This window comes from Coffea eugenioides, chromosome 9 (assembly GCF_003713205.1).
Source record: "Coffea eugenioides isolate CCC68of chromosome 9, Ceug_1.0, whole genome shotgun sequence".
Taxonomy (NCBI): Eukaryota; Viridiplantae; Streptophyta; class Magnoliopsida; order Gentianales; family Rubiaceae; genus Coffea; species Coffea eugenioides.
The window spans coordinates 297,170-315,591 of record NC_040043.1 but is presented as its reverse complement, the minus strand read 5'-3'; the positions used below and the strand labels follow the sequence as shown (position 1 = coordinate 315,591).

Below are 18,422 nucleotides of genomic sequence, written 5' to 3'. Positions count from 1 at the left end.
AACTGCATAATTCATTTTTAGTTACTTACTTATCAACAATAAATATTATAAACATGTTAAAATGTAAAAACCAAATATTATTGCCATGTAGACATATAGAATAGATAAAAATAGAAGTGAGGAGAGGTAACGACCTCTATTGATCGTTTATTTCTCTCCAACCAATTAGACTAGTACACAAACGGTTAAAATATTGAGGTCATGGCCCTTATTTTTCTCTCTTCCACTTCCTCGGTCCCGTACCATTTAGATCTATAGAGGAAAAGAAGAGATTCGCTAAATTAAATATGTTCTATGAATTCCTTCCCAATTCTTTCTTGATTTAATTTGTTAAACTTTCTTTCAACTAATGTGCTACAATGTACAAAAGAACATTAACGATGAATTGGGATGGCTTGGGAGAAGATGATGATGATGATGATCAATTCTTCGAATCCCATGATAGGATATCATCAGTTGTTCCTCTAGATTTGGTGTCCTCAGGATCAGATAATGATGAAGAATTTGAAGACAGCCGTCTTTCTTTTGCTTCTTGCATTTCATCAAAGTCCTATGTTCCCATCAATAATTTTCGTGATTTTGAAGTGGCAACGAATTCTGCTCCCGTGTTGGAAGATTATGGCATGTGGATGGCTGAGCCAGGAGATATCAAGGAGCGCCGTAAGCGCCTTTTTCACGGAATGGGGTTGTCAAGCAACAAGAATCTTCTCAAAATTGCTAGTGCTAAGATTGTCCAAACGACTTCCAGAAAAATTGATACTGGTCAGGTTTCTACAAGAAAGTTTGAATTTTCTTCTCCTTTGAAAGATGAAACAAAGCAAGAAACTCCAGATTCAACTCCAATTCTGTTGGTGAGATCAAGATCAGATGGGGATATTGAAGCATTTTCTGCAAATACTAAGAAAAGAAAAGAAGAATTAATTGGTCCAGTCTCTAAACAACGCCTCACTAGAACATTATCCGTACTAATAACAGCCCATTCAGGTTTATATCCTTATGCACATCCTGTCAGAGTATCTTCTACAAAAATGGTATGTAAATCTTCTAATGGTGGGCTACTATCATCCATATTTCCCGACAGTGGCTTTGGCTCATTCTTTTTGATAAAAAATTTAGACACTGGAAAGGAGTTTATTGTTAAAGAGTCCAACGAACAAGGGATGTGGAATAAGCTCAGTGATGTTCAAACTGGAAAGCAGCTTACCATGGAGGAATTTGAGAAATCCGTGGGATATTCTCCTGTTGTGAAAGAGTTGATGCGCCGTGAAAATTTCTCAAAAAATATAGATGATGAGAGCAAAAGAATTTCAGCAAATTCATATATTAGTAAAAGCTTCAGATATAGCAAAAGAAGGGGCGCTGCTCTTTTAAAGAACATTAAATTAGGAGTAGCAAATTCTATGAGTGGATTAAAGGTTGATAAAGAAAGAGAGTGTCCTTCAATTGTGGACCAGAAAACTAGCAAGAATTCCTCCCAATGGGTTAAAGTGCATCAGACTGGAAAATCATACAAGGAATATACAGCTTTGCATCTATGTCAAGAAATTCAAGCACATGAGGGATCTATATGGACCATGAAGTTTAGCACAGATTCACATTACCTTGCGAGTGCAGGAGAAGATAGAGTAATCCATGTATGGGAAGTACAAGAATGTGAAGTTATGTCGACGAAACCACTTGATGATGTGAAATCTATCAATAGCACACCTGTTCATCCAATGTTTTCAAATGTTACAGATAGGCCTCCTCTAGCTGAAATTACTCCCATGCCATCAGAAAAGAGGAAAAAGGGAAAAAGTGTAAATAAAAAAAAGAGTAACTCCATCCCTGATTATGCTCACGTACCAGAAACCGTGTTTGCGCTTTCAGAGAAACCAACATGCACTTTCAGTGGTCACCTAGATGATGTTTTAGATCTTTCTTGGTCAAGATATCAGGTTTGTTTGGTTAGAATGATATTTTTAAAACTTAAATTTCTTTTTCTAGTTCAAAAAATTTATTTAAAATCAGAGTGAAGTTATGTAGCCATGTTTTAATCACAAGACGAAGAAAATTAGTCTAGTATTAAAGTAAAAAACCATAGCTATTAAATTTTATTTTTCATATGGTTCCAATATATAATTCTTAATATGATTGTGTTTTCCTTGTAGCAATTGCTTTCATCATCAATGGACAAGACTGTAAGACTTTGGGACATGGAAACAAAAAGTTGTTTAAAAATGTTTGCACACAATGATTATGGTAAGGTGTTAAGAAAGCCATGCTTTTGATCATTCTGACATTTTGCAAAGATCAATGGCACTTGTTTCTAAAAATTGTTTGACTCTCTTTTCTTTTGATGAATAAATTGTATGTAGTTACATGCATAGACTTCAATCCAGTAGATGATGATTATTTCATCAGTGGTTCCCTAGATGCAAAGGTTCGTATATGGAATGTATCTGACCGTCAAGTGGTGGACTGGATTGATATTCATGAAATGGTCACCGCTGCTTGCTATACTCCTGATGGCCAGGTAATAATCCTTTGAATACATGTCTCATAATCATGATTCTCTAGTTCCTTTGCATACAAACTTACTACTGAACTTTATTTTGAATTCAAAAGGGTGCCATAATTGGTTCTCATAAGGGAAGTTGTCGATCCTACAATATTACCGGTACGAATGATCAATCTAATTCTATTTTTAATCTTATCAATTAGTTAATGTAGTTCTACGTAGTAATAATGTTAGTTTAGTTTTTTGTTTGACAAGATTACAAATTAGAGCAGAATGGTCAAATTCAACTCCAGAACAAGAAAAAATCTCAATTTAAAAAGGTCACTGGTCTCCAGGTACTTTCTTTTTTTATTGTACTAAATTCTATTATATTCAATTTCTACAACCCTTGCCCTCAATAAACAGTTGCAAACATTTATTTACAGTTTGCTCCATGGAATCCAACTGAATTATTGGTTAGTTCTGCTGATTCTCGGATTCAGATCTTAGATGGATTAGCTGTCACTCATAAATTCAAAGGTAGCCTCTCGTATACTTTAAATAGTTAAAATATAGTAAAAGTTTATGAACTGATGACAATAATTTTTCTTTGGTACAGGTTTCCGAAACACTAATAGTCAAATTCCAGCTGCATACAGTCCTGATGGAAAGTACGTAATAAGTGCAAGCGAAGATAGTCAAGTCTATATTTGGAAGCGCCAAGATCTAAAAGGCAAGAGTAAGGTTACCATCCAATCTCATGAGCATTTTCAATGTAGAGATGTCTCGGTTGCAATCCCATGGTCAGGTACCATAAAGCAGGAGCCACCATTGGTTGAAATACATTCAAAAAGGCATTCGAAACGCAGTACTCTACCTCCAAAATCTCCTGCACGCTCTCCTACCAAAGAAGAAAGTAGTAAGAGGCATTTGCCACCTCTTCCCAAGAAAAGAGATGATGACAACACTAACAACAACAACATGCTAGAAAGATCCACTAGCTGCGGAGATGATAATTTTTCTAATTCCTCTCGTATAGATTCAGGAATTGGTATTAGTGAATCATTTACATCAGCTTGTCCATCAATTAAATATGGTGATTCGCCTTCCATTTCAGCTTCTAGCTCTTCAAATTCTCAATATTGGTCCTCCTCGTGGTCTCCCTTTGATTTGGGAAACAGTAATGGAAGTCATACTGTTCAAGCCACTGCTTGGGGTGCAGTCATTGTGGCAGCAACTCTTGGAGGTGAAATTAGAGTCTACCAAAATTTTGGGTTGCCTGTTAAGGTTGGTCGTCAGACTAATCTCTTTAGAGACCTCACATAAGATTTTACATAAGCTGTAATGAGCTATTGACATTTTTTTTTTTTTTCTTTTTGGGGCATATGGATGGCCTCATTCATTGTAATGCCTTATATCTTAGGGATAATTAGGCTTGAATGTAGTGAAAAGGCACCATAATTCCTTACTTGCATCAACACTATTAAGGCCAATATTTCTTGAGGTAGTTTTTTAAAGATGAGTGCATTTCAATCAATTTTGAGAAATTTTTGTAAGGTTTGGTTTATCCTTACAAGCAGAGATAAATTGATTACATTCTTGTTATATTTTAAAGCAATTATAATTATAAACCAAAAAATCATATCAAACATATTCTGCGGTCTACCGTAACATTTAGATAATGTAATTAAACTACATATCAGCTATATATTATTGGTGCCTGGTGCTTACTTCACTTCTATATTTATGGAACAATCCAAAAAAATCAAGATACAAATGTAATTGCAAAAAGCATCAAATAACTATCAAAGAAATAAATTCTACATAATTTAAAAATTGCCGTACGTATATATGAATCTTCAATTGAATTGCACGTAATAAAACATCAAAAAGTACATGAATTAGAGATCTCAAGTGGTATAGAATATCAAGAAAATAGATGTTATGTGTAACATACAACTAAATAATACCAACAGACAGATGATTAATGTAAAATACCCCATATTTTATCCAGATAGCATCCTATAAGATAGTAAATATGTAGTTTGCAAGGAATTTTATACTAACGTTTGAAATACAAAGGCTGAATGACATATTACTTCTCTGTAATAAGGGGTCGGTAACAAATCACTCATAAATTCAAAAAATATGCAAATTGTTCCATGACTAATAGTCAAATGCATGTACAAAGCACAAAAAAAAAATCATGCCTTGGTTAGAGAAAATTTATCACATGACCTTTTATTTTTTTATTATTCTTTTTTTCCTTATAATCTTTGATTTTTTTTCCTATATTCCATTCCAATTACATGTATGATGATAGCAAGAATGGTGACATTGGAGACGTTGGTGACCAAGTGTCAAGTGATTTAAACTATGTGAGTAATGATTATTCCTGTTAGACTGTTTACTAGAGCTTGCACCCAGAAGTTTAAAGATCAACTTAACACATTCGTTCGTGTTGTTCGTGAATCAATTGAAGGTTCTAAAAAGGTTGAAAATTTTAATCAAGAGGAACGTTCAATTGTTACTTTGATTCAAGTGGTCCAACAAGCAAGTCATTAAAGTTGTTTACTTTAGTCATTTGATTAAGTGGTATATGTAATAAATTTGAAACAGTTTTGCACATAGTTAAAGTCCGAATTAATTAGTAGGTGTTTTGTGTTATTTCATTAACAACTAGAATTTTACCCATGCCTTAACATGGTCTTTTTTTATTTATTGTGAATTTATACAAATATGAATAATTTAAATACAAAAATTAACAACAATGCTACATGTTCATTCATATTAACTTTAAAAATTAATGTATTCTTAATGTTCAATTATTTACTAATTTTTAAAAATTTGTTTACATACTTTTACTATAATATAATAATATACGTCAAATAATGTATTTTATATCAAAAACTTGATAGACATTCTTTTTTTAAAATATTCTTTTAGATAATTAAAATTTTTATAATGACCATAAACCTAGAAGTATATATTCACATTTAATTAAGTAGTAAAGATCCAGCAATCCATTTTTTTCATCAATAAATCAACAACATTGGTAAATCTATCAGTGTAATAGTTAATTCTTTTTTTGTGCACTAAGTTAATTCACAATTAAGGGAGGAGATGATGAACAATTTGAATAATAATCAACAATATAATGGTAAAAGGAAGTAATTTATAGAATATGTAAGATTTTAATAATTGTGACTTGAAAAAGGTTTTACTATAGTTCTATGTAATAATTTGATAGAAAGCATATATCATTAACATAAGATTAGTTATTTTTAAAGTTATTTTAAAATTAGGGATAATTTTTAAATATATAATATAATATTGAATATGGGTAAAACCCAAATGACCCATAACCGGTTAATTTTCTTGAATTAGACATGCCACATAGGAGTGAGAGATAACTCTAATTAAAATATCTACTTATATATATATATATATATATTCTTAGGGACATTAGGATTTTAAGTGTCGGCCAGCTTTAAAAAGACATAAGGCCAAGAATTGTCATTAGTTTTCCTAGTTTGATTAGATTTTGTGTCTTGTAAAAGCCTATAAAAAAGTTTAAACATTTTTCATTAATAACAAGATGAATTTTCCAGCAAAATTGAGAGTTTCTCTCTTGATTTTTCGTGAGCTCCTTTTGAATACTTTAGAGATTCTCTTAAGTGTTCATTCTTGGCTTATCAATCAAGAAATGTACTTGATTGTAGCGCCTTCTACCAAATGTTGGTTCACTAACTTTGTTAGGTTGTGGGTTGAGATAATATCAAAAAATTCGTACTTCGAGGGTTAGATTGGGTCATAGGTTTTCTACTATCAAACTTTAATATCACCATTACGATTTGGGCTAATTAATCACGAGTTTCGTAACATAACGAAAATTGTATTAGTTTCTCTTTTAGCTTTTCGTGAGTTCTTTTTGAATACTTTAGAGGTTCTCTCGAGTGTTCATTCTTGGTTTTATTAATCAAGAAACACATTTGATTGTGACGCCTTCTACCAAACCTTGGTTTGCTAACTCATTAGACTGTGAATTGAGATAATATCAAGAAGTTTCGGAGGTTAATCACGAGTTTCAGAGGTTAATTCGCTGTCAAACTTGAATATCACTATCATGATCCGGGCTTGTTGATCACGAGTTTCGTCACATAACGGAGATCGTATCGTATTATATGAATTTGAACAATAACATGCTAAAGAATTTCCATTCTTGAATTATAAATATATCTTTTGTTAGGACTCAAAAATTTTCTTATTTTTATAGAATATTACCGGGTTATTTAAATAATTATTCACTCATTTTCTCCGAATTATTTATTTCGACCATTTTAAATCCATTTAGATGGAACAACGTCTCTTTTATGTTTTTAAAGCGTTTTGTTGGAAAATTTACTTTTCAAAAATTCGTTTAGTTTGGAACAACGAGTGCACGTCTTTCGAGACTATACTTGAATCGGGAGTGTATTAATATTGGAGAATTAAGAATGTTTAATAGTAGATTAAGAAAAGTTAATTGAGAAATTAATACTCGACTCATGTAAGAACTCACAAATTTACCTATTTTAAACTCCAGTTACGAGCTTATTTAATTATTTATTTGGCCAATGGCCCCGAATATTATTTTCTATCCTTATTAGACCTAAATACATGGAATTATAGCTTCATTATATTTTTAAAGTGTCTCGTTTCAAAAATTATTTTCTTGGAAGCTTGTTTAGCGAAAAAATGAAAACGCGTTAGGAAATTTTATCCGATTGAGAGTACAATAGGCTTGGAATATTCAAGACTTGTACAATGGTCCTAAAATAGGTAATTTTATGTTTAAGTACTCAAGTGATAGTTAGTAGTACAATCGTTATAAGAATTTCTCGAAGGTTTCGCGTTATAGCGTTCAAATTGGCGATACGCGTTTTCACACGCGCGATTTTAATTGAGGGACTTTAGACCCTTATTTCGAGACAATTAAGAGTGAATAATATTTATATGAACATAAGTACATTAGAGGTTTAGTGCACTAGTGAACCAAACGCGAGAGAAATCGAGCCCTAAACGCACCAAACGAGCCCTAATGAGGGTTGACTTTGGAGTGAATTTACACCACTCATTTTAATCTTCTCTTGGAAGCTAACCTTGATCAAATTTCACTCTTTCTTCTCTCACCAACAGCCGGCCAGCCTTCCCTCTCTCTCACTCCCTTGCTTCACAAATTTCTTCATCAAATTAACCACAAAACTTCAATCAATCTTCACCAAACTTGAAGACCATCTAGCAAATTACTTGGAGGTTGGATCTAGCTAACTAAAGGGCTGCATTTCACGGTTTCTTGGAGCCTCTTGAGGACCGAAAATTTCTGGTTTAAAGCACTAAGGAGGTATAACCTCATCCTACACCTTAAACTTAGATTATGATGGTAGAAATACATCTTTAAGCTATTGCATGTGTATGGATGGCTTGATATTGTTGGAAAATTTGAAAAGTGGGCTCTATGAATTCCCACACTTGGGTTGTTGCTGATTAGAGGATTAATGTTGGATTTAATGGTAGTTTAGTGGTTAAAATGATGGATTTATGGAGTATTATTGTTGGAAACTCAAAGTTGAGGTCATGACAAGAAATTTCCGAAACTGCCCCTGTTTTGTTCGGCCATGATAAGGCCAATTTTTGGTGATTTATTGGCGTGAACCTGATGTTTATATGTTATGTTATATGTGTAAAAATTTTCATTGGAAAACATTAACGTTTAGATGGGCAAATGAATTTATTCGTGAACTAGGCAAGCTGGAAAATTATTTTCGGATAACCCTGTCCAGCGGTAGCATTTTGACCATAACTTTGTCCTTCGATATCGAAATTGAGTGCTGTCAGTGGCATTCGAAACTAGACATCCATACCTTTCCAACGGTATAAAATGCGTATTCTGATTCCATGTGTAGGAGCCGAACCATTCGTTTTAAGATAGCTGTCCTGTCTCTCGGATCTGCTGGAATGGTTTGTAGATGCAGCAACTTGAGGCTCAATTTCGAGCTGGTTGCTTGCCAAATTTCAGAACGTTTCCTTCTGTGAACTTTTAGTCCTATGAATGTATTTTCAAACTCCATAAACCATGCTCAATTCCGAGCTAAATTGACAGAGTTGTGACCAAAACAAGAGGACTGCCCTGTTTTGGAAAAACGTAATATTTGGACTGGTTTGGGACAAAACCCGGGAGCGATCTTATTAATTGAAATTTTTGATGCTAAACCATTACCAAAGGTATCATGGATGTATCTTAGACCTTTATTTCACAAATGAACCATGGTTGGATAGCTTTCTTGGTTAAACGATTTGAATTGGGAAATGAAAGTCAAAAGGCAGATTGCCTTAGAAATTTTCCGGAACTTTGGATGATTAGTTAACTACCTTCCCGAGGGTATTTTTCCCTGAAATTTGATAGAGAAATACCTTTCACATAGGAGTAAAATAATACCAATTTTGGTACCAATCCAAGTTCGTTTCGATACCTAATTAAATTTCTAGTGTTGGAGGTTCAAATCTGGAAATTCTTCTCCAGTCTTGAATTTCCCCAACTTTGAGTTACCGTATCTCGGTACTCGAAACTCCGATTCTTGATCCGCTTGCTTTGTTATAAACCTCACTTACAACTCTAATTGAGTTACAAATTTCAGAGGCCGGTTTGCAACGTGTGAATCGTGCCGAATTTTCAAAGTTGGCCGAAATCCAACTTAATTCTGCCTTGTAAACCGAGTCTGTACCTTCAAGCTCATTTTTGAGCACTTTCCACTTCGATTCATGGAAAAGTGTCTTCTAGGAACTTATAGTACTTTCTAAGAGGTTTCCAACGGTATAAAGTTTTCCAATTCTCGACTTGTGCCGAGTGAGTTACGATTTTTCAAAGATTCATAATAAAACTGAAATTTTCCAATTTCAAGGAAATAGAGTTTTTCAAGAACTCTTTATTCTTTTGATATTATCTAAACGTTTTATCCCCGATTTCCTAGATAAAGACTTAAATACTTTTGAACGTTATCAAACCCCACTCGAACCTCGATTTACGAGTAATTGAGATTCATTTTCACGGAATTCCCTCGATTAATGCTAGTGAACGAATTATTCCTCGATATTTGGGATGTGAATGATAAATTCACTATTATTTGCTCAGGCACACACGAGGACCTTCAAGAGGATTCCCCGGTGGACGCTTGAACTTCCCTTGACCTTACTCACACCTAATATTTGGTGAGTGTCAGGTGTATGTAACCTTATTACATGTTTAATTGTTATTAATAATTGGAAATCTTGAAAGTGGAGTCGAGTGTGTACTTTACCACATTCGTTCTCATTAGAAATGAAATTTTAATGACTGAAATGCATTGAATGAATGATTGAAATGCATTGAATGAATGAAATGTATTGGTATGCTAGTTGCATACGTCGTTGGAGTGAATCTCCTCGACACACAAGTGCACATGGGGGACGCCCAAATCTCATTGGCCGACCTTGGACTCGAGCCGGCATGGGTTTGGTCGGGAACCTTGGCGAACCATGAGATATATAAGCTTGACCTAATGAGAGGTCTTGCTTGGCATACTCGAATAGTATCGCCACAAACTAATGACAGGCGGGCCCGATACAGGGGTATGTAAGGTGAAAGGGGACAGGTTAAGTGGAGTTCTACAGACTAAACCTACCCGATTGACGGAGTGTCAATTCGTGGAGGTTATTGCTCGTGCAAGTGGAACTCAGCTCCTGAGAGCTACTATATCCTTGAATTGTTTCTGTTTACTTTTCCCGCTCGAATTGTTAATTATTGCAATATTATTGCTTGACTTGTAAATTGAGATTGTTATTTGAGCAATGTGCTTGCATGTGTGTTCTTGGCCTCACGAGCGTTTTGCTCACCCTATAGATTTGTTTTCCTTAACAGGACTGGATTCGGAGACGTATTGGAGAAACCCTCCTGATGTACTTTTGTTTAGGGTTTCTATCATATTTTGACTATGCCTCTTGGTTTTGGGTTGTACTTTTGTAATTGGAATGTAGTATTTGGGCATAAGGTATTTTGGGTTTAAAGTTGTATTTTGAACACCCGATGTACGGGTTGGATAATGGATGACCATGGTTAAACTTGAACGCTTCCGCATCTTTGTATTTATGTTATTGTACTTGTGACATTAGATTGGTAATAAGTTTGAATGTTTTGCGTGAGTCCTGGCGAGAGTTGGGCAGGCGTCCCGCAGATACCCTTTGGTTCGCCTTAGGGAGAAGTGGGGGCGTCACAGTTGGTATCAGAGCCTAGGCTTTAGATCTCTGTAGTGTATCCTAGGCTTGAAGTTTAGGATGCCGGACTGTGGAACTGGTTGGGAAGTTAAGGTGACCACTTGTGGGGATGAAAATTGGAACCTAGGTTTGAACTAATGGACAGTTGGGAGTCTCGATCTTGTAAGAGATATGTGAGATAGTACGAGATGATCAAATCCAGTTTGTTTAAGATTCTTGGACCCATTTAAGCTTTTAATTTTAATTGTAAGTTATGGAAGGTAACAGTGGTAATGAACCGTCTCAGGGACGCGTTATGGAGGCCATTGTTGAGAAGGGCTTAAGGGAGCTCGTTGGAGATATAACTCATTTCGCCAAACTAGAATTCTATGTGACTACTAGAGGACTTGCTTATACCCAAATAATGTGATATTAGCGATAACCGATAATCGAAGGAGATTATTCAAGGAAACTAGGGTAGTTCAAGAGGATAAACGAGGACCGAGGGCAATTGTCGATGCTCAGACTATTAGAATTTTGAAGTGGAAACTGTGGTACTTGAGGAGCGAGGAAAAGACAAAGACTCCTAGTGAGCAGCTTTAAAAAGCTAAGAACTGACTTGCTAGGGTAGTACACGAAATTAAAGACCGGATGGATAAGTCAATGACTGGGTGTGTTACCTTGGTTGAACAAGTGGAGAATGACAAGATACTTGATAAGGGACATGAGATTAAAACTCCTAGTGCTGGAAATGAAAATGATCCTATGGAGGTAGTGAAGACTTTTGGCTCCGCCAATTACTAAACTAGTGATTTAAATTATTTTAATAGTTTTTGCCAAAGATAGACAGGGTGGCACTCGCTTGAAGGCCATTGCATTTTGTGTTTTGTTTCACTATGTTTCCTACCTTTTGAAGCAATTAAATATTACACATGACATACTTGACTTTACTGCTTTATGATTTCAAACCCATGATTGAGATGTACACATTTGCGATTATTTTGGTGTCCCCCTTCTATTCTTGTATTTGTTCGGCGTGATAAAGGTGTCATTTTTCAAACTCTGGTTATGTGCACTCACTTCATATCATGCCTTTAAACATGTTAAATTTATGAGTGACTAAAGAAGTGAAATGGATCGAGAGCGTGGGGGGGGTTAAGCAACCTCAAACTCAAGGGGATGATTATTGATTGACTGCTGGATTGAACCGAAATCCTAGAAATAAAGGAAACAATCATGTAACTACTGCTATTGACCATACGATTGATGCTCCAGCACGGTTGGTTGAGTATCGAAACTCTAGACCGATAAGCCAACCTAAGGATCAAGAGAGATGTGAAAATAGAATGATTCTTGAAGTTTGCTCCATCTGAATTTCGTGGAGAATCTAATTTTGAAATAGAAGAATTGATTTGAAGGGATGAAATAGGGCACTATTGGAAACTAGAGGTTAGGGTTTCTTCTCGAGCAACTTTATGAGTGAGTATGCAAGAGTAATATGACTAGTTCTATTATGAATGACTACTCATTTTGATCCTTTGATCTGCCTAGCAAGTTAGTATTTGACTAGAGCCAACTGATAAGATGACAACTTTGGAAAAAAAAATGCATAAGAAAATAGATAATTCTCAGGATGAGGTAGAATTTCAAAGGAAATTTCCAAACTGGTCAAGTTGTGATTTCTCATGTAACTTGAGATTACTGTGGTAAGATTAACTACTCTGAGGCCGAGTATTGGAGGAAACAAGGAGAATGTCTGAAGTGCGGTATTACCGAGTATAAGTTTTTGAATTGCCCAAAGTTTCGAAAGAGAAAGTACTTAGCAATCGGCTAGATCCGCTACAAAGCAATCAAGTACCAGATGGGAATGATTAGTACCCATGGCTATGAAGGGATCCTAGTAGTGAAAATTCTACGAGTAAGAATGATTTCGACTCCACCCGAGGGATATAATCTATAGTTTCACTCTAGTCTAGATTAATATCTTTGGAGGTTATGAACTTTAAAAAAAAAAAAGGAAAAGTCTTTTGTTATTTTGTATCTTGGCAACTTGACACATTTTGGTATAATCTTATTGTTTTCTTTTTCCCTTTTTGAAATGATTTGATAAATCTATCCCAACTTGATGCAACTACTACGAATTTCTATGACCTATGGAGAGGTACCTTGATTCTAATTGATTTCATGGCTTATATGTGTAGTTACACTTTGCCCTACACCTTTGGATTAATAATAAGATATGAATGATAGTAGACATGATCAAGATTGTACTTGAGAAGGTAAGCAAACTTGAGATCTTGGAGATGACCAAGGATCGTGACCAAATCGATAACTTGATGTTGAAGTTGGGATCCAATGTTTGATTGTCACTTTGATATATTAAGGTTGTGAGACTTGGGTTAGAGAAAGGAAACGTCTAATAGATTTAGTGAGCCTAATGATTGAGGGATCGAATATCATATTTTAAATGGAAACTTGAGGCTATATATATCGATTATCGAGACTTGAACGATATAACCATTAAGAACAAATACTCCAGTGTTTTACATAGCTTAAGATTTTGGTCGATGGCAAGGAGCCGTGATATTATTCAAGTTGGATTTAAAGTAGAGCTATTACCAATTGGGAATCCTAGGAATTGATGTGACTAGGATCACTTCTAATTCAAGATTTGGACACTTTGAACTTCAATTACGCTAGTTGGATTGACCAATGCACTAGCAGCAATTATGACCTGAATGCATCGGGGTTTTAAATCATAATTGGATTAATCTGTGGTGGCATTTATTGATGATATATCGGTATACTCTAAGGTTTGAAAAATCATGAAAGACACTTGATGATAGTTTTACGAACCTCGAGAAAGCACCGACTTCCATTAAGTTCAATGAATGTGAGTTCGATTGAAAGAAATAGCCTTTCAAGGTCATACGATATCTAAGAAAGGAATTGTTATTGACTCAGCTATAATGGAAGTTGTTTAAGAGGAAACGACTAGAGAATCCTACTTAGAGTTGAAGTTCTTCGAGGTGGTCGAATATTACCTTTGGTTTGATCAAGGACCTTTCTAGACTTGGCAAGTTATCTAGAATTCCAAATATGAAGAAGAATTTTAAAGGTGAGAAATGTTTAACCAATGTACTTGTGTTAGTTTACCAAACGGAGGAGGTGGTGTTGTAATTTATCCAGGTATTCCACAGGATGAGTTAGAATGTATACCAACGATACATGATGAGGTGATTGTGTATATCTCTTGAAAGTTATAACATCACAAGAGAAAGTAACTAACTCATGATTTGGAGTTAGTGGTTATGAATTTGTATTAAGGAGGTGAAGACATTTTCTATATGAGGTAGACATGAAGCCGATTAAGTTGCCATATGACTTGGAAGTTAGAGTGCCTATTAGAAAGAAATCAAGGTTTGATTGCTAGTTGGATGAATCGAGATTGTGAAGAATGGGTTGGAGAATATAAGTTTGTGATTCGTCTGGTAGACTAAACCATTTATTGTCCCAGGTGTGAATTTCGAGGACGAAATTCCTTTTAAGGAGGGGAGTATGTGAGGACTCGAAAATTTTCTTATTTTTATAGAATATTACCGGGTTATTTAAATAATTATTCACTCATTTTCTCCGAATTATTTATTTCGACCATTTTAAATCCATTTAGATGGAACAACGTCTCTTTTATGTTTTTAAAGCGTTTTGTTGGAAAATTTACTTTTCAAAAATTCGTTTAGTTTGGAACAACGAGTGCACGTCTTTCGAGACTATACTTGAATCGGGAGTGTATTAATATTGGAGAATTAAGAATGTTTAATAGTAGATTAAGAAAAGTTAATTGAGAAATTAATACTCGACTCATGTAAGAACTCACAAATTTACCTATTTTAAACTCCAGTTACGAGCTTATTTAATTATTTATTTGGCCAATGGCCCCGAATATTATTTTCTATCCTTATTAGACCTAAATACATGGAATTATAGCTTCATTATATTTTTAAAGTGTCTCGTTTCAAAAATTATTTTCTTGGAAGCTTGTTTAGCGAAAAAATGAAAACGCGTTAGGAAATTTTATCCGATTGAGAGTACAATAGGCTTGGAATATTCAAGACTTGTACAATGGTCCTAAAATAGGTAATTTTATGTTTAAGTACTCAAGTGATAGTTAGTAGTACAATCGTTATAAGAATTTCTCGAAGGTTTCGCGTTATAGCGTTCAAATTGGCGATACGCGTTTTCACACGCGCGATTTTAATTGAGGGACTTTAGACCCTTATTTCGAGACAATTAAGAGTGAATAATATTTATATGAACATAAGTACATTAGAGGTTTAGTGCACTAGTGAACCAAACGCGAGAGAAATCGAGCCCTAAACGCACCAAACGAGCCCTAATGAGGGTTGACTTTGGAGTGAATTTACACCACTCATTTTAATCTTCTCTTGGAAGCTAACCTTGATCAAATTTCACTCTTTCTTCTCTCACCAACAGCCGGCCAGCCTTCCCTCTCTCTCACTCCCTTGCTTCACAAATTTCTTCATCAAATTAACCACAAAACTTCAATCAATCTTCACCAAACTTGAAGACCATCTAGCAAACTACTTGGAGGTTGGATCTAGCTAACTAAAGGGCTGCATTTCACGGTTTCTTGGAGCCTCTTGAGGACCGAAAATTTCTGGTTTAAAGCACTAAGGAGGTATAACCTCATCCTACACCTTAAACTTGGATTATGATGGTAGAAATACATATTTAAGCTATTGCATGTGTATGGATGGCTTGATATTGTTGGAAATTTTGAAAAGTGGGCTCTATGAATTCCCACACTTGGGTTGTTGCTGATTAGAGGATTAATGTTGGATTTAATGGTAGTTTAGTGGTTAAAATGATGGATTTATGGAGTATTATTGTTGGAAACTCAAAGTTGAGGTCATGACAAGAAATTTCCGAAACTGCCCCTGTTTTGTTCGGCCATGATAAGGCCAATTTTTGGTGATTTATTGGCGTGAACCTGATGTTTATATGTTATGTTATATGTGTAAAAATTTTCATTGGAAAACATTAACGTTTAGATGGGCAAATGAATTTATTCGTGAACTAGGCAAGCTGGAAAATTATTTTCGGATAACCCTGTCCAGCGGTAGCATTTTGACCATAACTTTGTCCTTCGATATCGAAATTGAGTGCTGTCAGTGGCATTCGAAACTAGACATCCATACCTTTCCAACGGTATAAAATGCGTATTCTGATTCCATGTGTAGGAGCCGAACCATTCGTTTTAAGATAGCTGTCCTGTCTCTCGGATCTGCTGGAATGGTTTGTAGATGCAGCAACTTGAGGCTCAATTTCGAGCTGGTTGCTTGCCAAATTTCAGAACGTTTCCTTCTGTGAACTTTTAGTCCTATGAATGTATTTTCAAACTCCATAAACCATGCTCAATTCCGAGCTAAATTGACAGAGTTGTGACCAAAACAAGAGGACTGCCCTGTTTTGGAAAAACGTAATATTTGGACTGGTTTGGGACAAAACCCGGGAGCGATCTTATTAATTGAAATTTTTGATGCTAAACCATTACCAAAGGTATCATGGATGTATCTTAGACCTTTATTTCACAAATGAACCATGGTTGGATAGCTTTCTTGGTTAAACGATTTGAATTGGGAAATGAAAGTCAAAAGGCAGATTGCCTTAGAAATTTTCCGGAACTTTGGATGATTAGTTAACTACCTTCCCGAGGGTATTTTTCCCTGAAATTTGATAGAGAAATACCTTTCACATAGGAGTAAAATAATACCAATTTTGGTACCAATCCAAGTTCGTTTCGATACCTAATTAAATTTCTAGTGTTGGAGGTTCAAATCTGGAAATTCTTCTCCAGTCTTGAATTTCCCCAACTTTGAGTTACCGTATCTCGGTACTCGAAACTCCGATTCTTGATCCGCTTGCTTTGTTATAAACCTCACTTACAACTCTAATTGAGTTACAAATTTCAGAGGCCGGTTTGCAACGTGTGAATCGTGCCGAATTTTCAAAGTTGGCCGAAATCCAACTTAATTCTGCCTTGTAAACCGAGTCTGTACCTTCAAGCTCATTTTTGAGCACTTTCCACTTCGATTCATGGAAAAGTGTCTTCTAGGAACTTATAGTACTTTCTAAGAGGTTTCCAACGGTATAAAGTTTTCCAATTCTCGACTTGTGCCGAGTGAGTTACGATTTTTCAAAGATTCATAATAAAACTGAAATTTTCCAATTTCAAGGAAATAGAGTTTTTCAAGAACTCTTTATTCTTTTGATATTATCTAAACGTTTTATCCCCGATTTCCTAGATAAAGACTTAAATACTTTTGAACGTTATCAAACCCCACTCGAACCTCGATTTACGAGTAATTGAGATTCATTTTCACGGAATTCCCTCGATTAATGCTAGTGAACGAATTATTCCTCGATATTTGGGATGTGAATGATAAATTCACTATTATTTGCTCAGGCACACACGAGGACCTTCAAGAGGATTCCCCGGTGGACGCTTGAACTTCCCTTGACCTTACTCACACCTAATATTTGGTGAGTGTCAGGTGTATGTAAACTTGTTACATGTTTAATTGTTATTAATGATTGAAAATCTTGAAAGTGGAGTCGAGTGTGTACTTTATCACACTCGTTCTCATTAGAAATGAAATTTTAATGATTGAAATGCATTGAATGAATGAAATGTATTGGTATGCTAGCTGCATACGTCGTTGGAGTGAATCTCTCGACACACAAATGCTTGGGGACGCCCAAATCTCATTGGCCGACCTTGGACTCGAGCCGGCAAGGGCTTGGTCGGGAACCTTGACGAGCCATGAGATGTATAAGCTTGACTTAATGAGAGGTCTTGCTTGGCATACTCGAGTAGTATCGCCACAAACTAATGACAGGCGGGCCCGATACAGGGGTATGTAAGGTGAAAGGGGACAGGTTAAGTGGAGTTCTACAGACTAAACCTACCCGATTGACGGAGTGTCAATTCGTGGAGGTTATTGCTCGTGCAAGTGGAACTCAGCTCCTGAGAGCTACTATATCCTTGAATTGTTTCTGTTTACTTTTCCCGCTCGAATTGTTAATTATTGCAATATTATTGCTTGACTTGTATATTGAGATTGTTATTTGAGTAAGGTCCTTGCATGTGTGTTCTTGGCCTCACGAGCATTTTTGCTCACTCTGTAGATTTGTTTTTCTTATCAGGACTGGACCCGGAGACGTATTGGAGAAACCCTCCTGATGTACTTTTGTTTAGGGTTTCTATCATCATTATGACTACGCCTCTTGGTTTTGGGTTGTACTTTTGTATTTGGAATGTAGTACTTGGGCATAAGGTATTTTGGGTTTAAAGTGGTATTTTGAACACCCGATGTACGGGTTGGATAATGGATGACCATGGTTAAACTTGAACGCTTCCGCATCTTTGTATTTATGTTATTGTACTTGTGATGTTAGATTGGTAATAAGTTTGAATGTTTTGCGTGAGTCCTGGCGAGAGCTGGGCAGGCGTCCCGCAGATACCATTTGGTTCGCCTTAGGGAGAAGTGGGGGCGTCACACTTCATTCTTGGAAGCAAAGGTAATCCTACAAGTTCTCATCTTTTTCTCTCAACTTATAGTAGTAAGTTAATCTAGTTAGTTAGTTATTGGGT

General features: G+C 35.6%; 1 protein-coding gene across 1 annotated transcript; it reads left to right on the top strand.

The window, feature by feature from the left end:
* Positions 1-359: 359 nt before the first annotated feature.
* Positions 360-3,805, top strand: LOC113783159 (WD repeat-containing protein 44-like). Its single transcript, XM_027329225.1, has 7 exons — positions 360-1,937; positions 2,151-2,241; positions 2,358-2,515; positions 2,608-2,659; positions 2,756-2,835; positions 2,926-3,019; positions 3,099-3,805. Exons 1-7 carry the CDS (start codon positions 360-362, stop codon positions 3,803-3,805), a joined length of 2,760 nt encoding a protein of 919 aa, XP_027185026.1.
* The last annotated feature ends 14,617 nt before the right edge of the window (positions 3,806-18,422 follow it).

Coding starts and splice junctions, on each gene's coding strand:
- LOC113783159 (XM_027329225.1), top strand. CDS start 360: ATGTACAAAAGAACATTAACGATGAATTGGGATGGCTTGGGAGAAGAT. Junction 2,516..2,607: donor GCTATACTCCTGATGGCCAG/GTAATAATCCTT, acceptor TGAATTCAAAAG/GGTGCCATAATTGGTTCTCA. Junction 2,836..2,925: donor AAAAGGTCACTGGTCTCCAG/GTACTTTCTTTT, acceptor ATTTATTTACAG/TTTGCTCCATGGAATCCAAC.